Source organism: Bison bison, unplaced genomic scaffold (assembly GCF_000754665.1).
Source record: "Bison bison bison isolate TAMUID 2011002044 unplaced genomic scaffold, Bison_UMD1.0 scf7180017864101, whole genome shotgun sequence".
Lineage (NCBI taxonomy): Eukaryota > Metazoa > Chordata > Mammalia > Artiodactyla > Bovidae > Bison > Bison bison.
The window spans coordinates 3059504-3066553 of NW_011494673.1; the positions used below are offsets into that span (position 1 = coordinate 3059504).

General features: G+C 46.7%; 1 protein-coding gene across 1 annotated transcript in view; it reads right to left on the bottom strand.

The window, feature by feature from the left end:
• KCNK12 (potassium channel, subfamily K, member 12) overlaps nucleotides 1-7050 on the bottom strand; it is a gene marked incomplete at its 3' end in the record, with an annotated part of 51595 nt that overhangs the window by 41181 nt on the left and 3364 nt on the right. The window contains exon 5 of the mRNA XM_010838657.1: nucleotides 6886-7049. Within this exon, the coding sequence (XP_010836959.1) occupies nucleotides 6886-7049 (164 nt within the window). The remainder of the gene's footprint in view (nucleotides 1-6885; nucleotide 7050) is intronic.

The window sequence follows — 7050 nt, forward strand, 5'->3', positions numbered from 1 at the left end:
TGGCAGAATTGGGCCTGGGACCCAGTCTGCAGAGTTGGTGTGCTTAGCCTGCACTGAGTGCATCAGAGGATGTGAGCGAGCAGCCTTCCCAGATATGAGAACATCAGAGCGGAAGAGACCCAGGTGACCCCAGCACTCCCTACTTTTAGGAATGAAGACCCTGTGGCCTGCATGGTGACCAGTCCTGCTCTCAGCTGTGCAGCCAGTGAGCAGCAGTGTGGGTCTAGGCTGCAGTCCCTGACTCACTGCTGCTTCTTTATACCCATGCTGCGTCCAGTGCAGTCTGGGAACCAAGAATATGGGCATCTCTGGGAGCTAGTGAGGAATGCAGAGTCTCAGGGTCCTCCCAGACCTCCTGAAACCGACACCCGTACTATGATCAGAGCTAGTAATTCGGATACTGTCTTGATTGAGAAGCACTGCTCCGTGTGCCCCACCTTCTTGGTCGGCAGTATCTGTTACTGGGAAAATAATGCCATTGTGTCCAGACACTGTAAGACTTCGGCTACTGTCTGCTTTCTGTAATAGGTGGCTTGCTGTTTTTTGTTGACAAAAAGGTATAAATGCTTGGGGAAAGTTCTAGAGGATTCTTACAGTGTTATCCAGCTGGAATATTCTAGAGATAGGTATCTGCTTCATGTGGCACAGTTCTGGGCCAGTCCAGGCTGGGGTCCTTGGCCACAGTCAGGACCAAAGGGACGCACCCTCTCCGTCAGCTGGCATGGCCCAGAAGTGGTGGCAGACATCCCTGGGAACGCAGGGGATGGGAAGGAAGAGGCTCCAGGTATTCCCTCTCTGTCTTTGATGGCTGGGAAACTGTTCCTGTTTTCCTTCCTGCCCTTCTCCACTCACCCAAATTTCCCAAAGAAAGTGGCCCTCAGTAAAGCAGGGGAAGCTGAAGATGCTGAAGCCACTGCCTTGTTCAGGGCTCACAGCTCAGTCCCAGGGACTGAGTGCAATCCTGGAGAAAACTAAGTGGACCTGTGGCTGTTTCCATGGAGCAATTTGCTGGGTAACTGTCTAGTCTCTTCTAGGCTCTGTAGAGGTTGTAGGCTCAGCTCAGGAGAGATCAGACAGTCCTTCACTCCAAAGGGACTGGCCCCAAGAGCCATGAAGATGGCAGTGTCTCCTGACTATCAATTTCACTGCTGGGAATTCAACCCGAGGAGATATTGCATGAAGAGAAGGCCATCTGCATAAAGATAATCACTGTGGTATTACTCAAAATAGCCCCCCAAACTGAGAACCACACCCAGATACCCAACAATAGGGGTAGTAACTTATAGCACATCATTTAGATAGAATATTAGGCACTCATTAAAATTAGTATGTGCTGCTTCCCTGGTGGTCCAGTGGTTAAGAATCCATCTTACAATGCAAGGGATACCGGTTCAATCTCTGGTCTGGGAAGATCCCACATATTGCAGAGCAACTAAGCCCCTGCGCCACAGCTACTGAGCCTGCGCTCTAGAGCCCACAAACTGCAACCGCCAAGCCCACGCACCTAGAGCCCGTGCTCCACAGTAAGAGAGAAGCCACCACAAGGAGAAACCAGCAAACCACAACGAGGAGAAGCCCCCGCTTGCTGCAACCAGAGAAAGTCCACGTGCAGCAACGAAGACACACCGCAGCTAAAAAATGAATACATAAAACTAGGATGTGCAGGACATGTGGAAAGATGGAGACAACACTGATGATACTATAAAGTGTTAGACCAAAAGCAGCTCAGCTCAGCACTTGTCAATTAGTCTCCTCTCATTTTCCTACAAAAGAAAGGAGTGCAAGGGACCTTGCAAAAATGAAAACAGTTATATGAGAGCAGAGTATTATGAGTTATCATAATTATTGATTATTTACAATGTGCTGGGTCCAGTGCTGGTTGCTGAAGAAGGAGCAATGAATTAGAATGCATTTTCCTCGCTGTCCATCTAGAGTTTCAAATCTAATGATGGATTCCTCCTCCCAAATGTCCTTCAAAGTTGTCACAGTGTCATCTTCCAATTAAAAAAAAAACCAAACTGATGAGAAAAATAAGCAAAGAAAGGTGCTCCTCTCCTTCTGGGTAATGTATTTCACTCCCGGCATCAGAGCCAGCTCCAGCTGGATTACATACATGTCAGAAGAAAACCAAACGTAAATGGGGTAGTGACATTTTGGTCTTATAATGTCTTAGTTTCCTTTGAAACAAAAACATTTTAAAAACTCCATGTTAAAAAGGAAGAAAAAAGTTAGAACTTGTTACTAATCTTGCAGTTGAATAATTAAGTATGCCTAATTCTGAAAGTAGCAACCTAAATTATTCAGTGCCAAAACTGACATCTCTCATACCTACACCATCCCGGCTAGAGCGGCATGGTTTTAGCTTTATAGCTAAAATACGCTGCCAGAAAACCTAATAAAAGGAAGCAAAAATATTTCTGTTTATATCAAGCTGCCATTTGAGAGAGACTTTTAAATATGTTCTTCCCTATGTGTAAATCTGACAGCAGTTGCATAATTAAAACCCCAGTGGAGAGTTTCCTTTTAATCTTTTCAAAGTAAACCAATAAAACATCCTTTAGGATGTGAAATGACGGATTAATACTCTTTGTATGTTTGAATATCATTCACCTAGGGACTGCCTCCAAGAATACTGTGTAGTACTAAAAGAACACCAGTTACTGTCTTTATCTTCAGGACTTCAAGTTATCATGGGAGATGCAGATAACAACATGCCAAAGGCGATACATGCATGGTTGTGAGTTCTGCTTGCTTAGGATTTTGTTAAATGGAGGAATGAATAACTGAATGCATTTACATTAAAACAAACTTGATTTCATCTCCTTGGGAATATGTCACAGAGCACAAATGGGAGAAATAATTGCCCAGGATTTCAGTTCAGTGTAAGCAATCAATATGAATAATTTAGACCACAAAGTGGATTTTCATTTTACTTGAGCTATTCAGACTGAATTTCTATTCAGCCTCAACGACCACTGAACAATCACTGGCAAATCTTCCCACTGGGTCTATGTTGCGTGGACACACATGTGTTTCACAATTGCAAATTACCTAGCTCCAGATATGGGCCTTGTTCAAGCCAAATGTCAGGACAAGTATTCCACCTCATCAGGACATTTCATCTAACCTGAGTATATACAGCCACACCTGAATTTTTCTTCTATCTCTCCCTCTAGCTGAAGGCCCATTCCTGACACTTCTTTCCTTCCTCTATGCACACACACACACACACACACACACACACACGAACTGGTGCAAAAGAAGGCAGAGAGCTGGTGGCTACTGTTCTTGGACCAGAATTTACCCAAATGCCTCCTGCTTGCTAGCATTTCTGTCTCTGACCTTCTTGGTACTGGCTCTTGTCTTTCCAGCTGTCTAAGACTTGCCAGATGCTTCTTTCTAGCCTGTCTGACCTCTAAGATGTGTCTGATCCTTCAAGTTCCCTCTGGACTTCATTGTTGGCCTGACCAACAGACCAGTCCATCTGCTCAGCCCTGCTGCAGTGTCAGACACACACACACGTTATTAAATACTTCAGCCTCAAACAAGAATGTGCCCACCAATTATATGAATGAAACTGGTAGAATAAACACAGCATAACTTGGATTCTGGACCCAGCTGAACACATAATTAACTGTGACCTGAGACACATCCCTTAACACTCTGAGCCACATGGGACTGGACCAAAGGACTCGTCCTTGTTCCAATCATCATTAGTGAGGCTAGCCAAGATGTGGCGCCCATGAACACTGCAATTCAGCTGCCCTTGTTGGAATATGCTTCAACCCTTGCCTTGTAGAATAAGCTTTAACCTTTTAAAATATAGCACTCAGGGCCTGATATACACATTATATCACAATATATCATTTATGGGATAAATGACGGCACAGTTTTCTACACTAAGGTCTAGACAAATCTGTTAGATGGGTCTACACAATACAAGAAAATGTCCACATTGCTGCATGGATCATGAAAGTGAAAGTGAAGTCGCTCAGTTGTGTCCGACTCTTTGCGACCCCATGGACTGTAGCCTACCAGTCTCCTCCCTCCATGGGATTCTCCAGGCAAGAGTACTGGAGTGGGTTGCCATTTCCTTCTCCAGGGGATCTTCCCAATCCAGGGATCGAACCCGGGTCTCCTGCATTCCAGGCAGACACTTTAACCTCTGAGTCACCAGGGAAGCAAATAAAACTGAGTGCATGCTAATTTTCCTCTTCACTGGGTGAGATGGTAGATATCGAATCCTGACAGCCCATTTTGGACTCAGCTTTGGCTCCCTGAGCTGCTGAATCCATAAAAGCACCAGTAGTGATAATCATTGTCTCTGAAGACTCAGGGCATTTAAGGGAAAGGAACTATATAAACAGAAGTGAAACTGACGTATGTAGGTCTTTACTTAAATTTCATCCAAGTACATTTTTGCAAAAGAAGACTGAAATAAAAATCATGCTACTTCAGGATTCAGCAGAACTTATCTAACTTCCTGAGACCATGACAGCAGGTGGGTTACTGGCAGAGACCCTGCTACCTACGTGGCCCTCTTGGCACCTCTGCAAAGGGGCTAGTTGAATGCTGAGCTGTCCACCAGCTGAATCTGGTCCCTAAGTCCAGCTCTTATCCAAGATGAATGTCTCCCTGCAGCAGAATTTGGAAACAATGTGCTGGGTCATTTGTAACATAGCCACAAGCTTCAGCATAGTCCTCCTACAAGGCTTGCCTACATTCCCAAACACAAATCAAGAAAGAGAACATAGTTTCTTTCTGCTTGACTAAAAAACAGCCAATCCTGCCAGTAGATTAAAGGCTCGGGCTTAGAACCATTTGCCAACATGTTGACTTGATTTCATGCATAGGGCTGAAAAGAAGCTGTAGAAGCCATGACTGGGCAGTGAATAAAGGCAGTGAATGAAGAATAAAGAAGGGAGCTCATCAGAAAGGCACAGAGACCACAGGTCCCTGGAATGAGGCCCCATCTAGACGGACTCGTGGCCTGTAGGGGAAGGGGACACTGCTGTCACCTTTTCCCTTAACCAGTGGGTCCCATTAGGAAGCCAAAGTCAGAGCACACCACCGGGACAGAACTGCTGTGACTGTCCAATATGTGCACAGGTGTGCCTCTAGGTGAAAGCAAATGGGTGTGTTTAAAAGAGGAAGAGCATAAATCAATAATGAGCTATGAACACATGATGTCATCAGGACTAAGCATCTTTAGCACTTTTAAAGCACTTTAAAAAAAACTAGTTGCTATAGCAACTTGATGCAGTTCTTAAAAGGGGATTTTTTTTAAGGGGGTCATTTTATATCTTCAATCACCATAACAACATGATATAGCTTTTACAGGGTATTTTAATCCAGTTTGTTTGTGCTTTGGACTTGGGCCATATTTGCCTTTTCTATTTTAAGTCATCAGATCAAACATGACACATGAAAATTCATTGAAAAGAAGTCCTTTCGTAGACTATACATATACGCTCAGAGAGCCATCTCTAGCTGCTCATGTTCTCCACATGGATGCAGTCTTTCTGCCTTCCAGCAGCCATCTGCAATGGCTTACATTGGGCAGTTAGTCCACTTTCCAGGCCAGAATTCACCCAGAGAAGGCTGCCTATGAAATCCTTCACCTTTCAGTCCTGTGAGTCCAGTCCCCTCTGTCAAACCTACCACCAGCAGAGAGTGCTTTGAGGTGACTGGAAGCAAGAGCAGCCAAATGCTTTTTTTCACCCTGAGATTCGAAGGAGGAGTGGATGAGACACAGAGTCATGCCAAAGTGACAATGTTGTATTTATTCTGCACTCTATACAGTAATGGGAGGAGATCTGTTTCACATGACACCCAGAGAAATGGGGGGGGGGGATGGAGAAAGTGGGTAAGAGAAGAAGAGAGACAGAGACAGGGTGGAGTGGGGAGCAGTGGTGGCTCCCGAGTCTGTATAGAAGCAGCTCAGAGGAGGGTGAAAGAAGTGGGGGGAGGGGCTTCAAGGAACATTTACACAGCATTTCTTGTACTGTTACAAAACCATGAGCTGTTTTTACCGAAAATAAGAGGAAGGGATGATGGAAAGTATAGAGAAACTAATCCCTGCATTCAAGCTACCCCTTGGTGCCAATATTTATTGGAAAAGATAACAAGGTTACAAAGAAAAGAGGTCAAGAAATTGGAGGGAAATTGCGGGGTGGGTACTAAGGGCAGAAAACCAGAATCAGAGCAGCTGAAGTCCTGTTCTCCGAGTCTAATGGGCTTTTTGCTTTGGGAAGGGATGGTACAGACTGTAGGAAAAAGGGGGAAGGAGACCTGGGGATTAGTCTGGAAAATGGTCACCTTTTCCAAGGTAAAGGGTCTAGAGGACTCAGGGAAAACGCGTGGGAAAAGAAAGAAGAGAGGCAAAAGAGAGAAAAACGCCGAGTGGAGAGAGAAAGGGCTTTCCAGATTACCTGGACGAGGAAACCGAGGACCGGGAGCAGTGAGAAATAAGAAGGAAGCCCCAGGCTCCCTATACATACTCTCCCCTGTCCTTTTCAGAAGCGAACACTGAGGCACAGGAGGTTAGGTCACGGAGTTGGCAAGTGCTGGAGCGCAGGCGGGCCCCGGTCTGCCCCGTGCCCAGGTGAGGGTTCTCCCCATTTGGCCTCTCTGCCGGGCAGTCAGTCACCGCTGGGTAAGCGCCAGTGATGGGCCTTTCAGGCCACCTCCCGCGCCGAAAGCCAGTAAAGAAGACGAGGCAGTAAGAGAGGGACTGGCGGAGAGGAGAGGGCGCGATGAAAGTAGGCGCTCGGGCATTAGAAGGGAAGAGGGAGCCGAAGGACGCGGCTCGAGCCCCGGAGCAGTGGAAAGGGCGGCAGGTGAAAGACGCGGAGAGGAAAGTCGCGCGCCGGGCGCGTAGCTCACCTATGGTCGACACCACTGTGCCCACGAAGTAGAAGGCGCCGGGGAAGTCCCAGCGCGGGCGCAGCGCATCGGCTCGGACGCCGGCTGCCAGCGCGGCCTCGTAGTGCCGGAGGAAGGCGCGCAGCTCCGGCTCGGCCACGCCGTGCGCCGCGCTGAAGTTGCGCA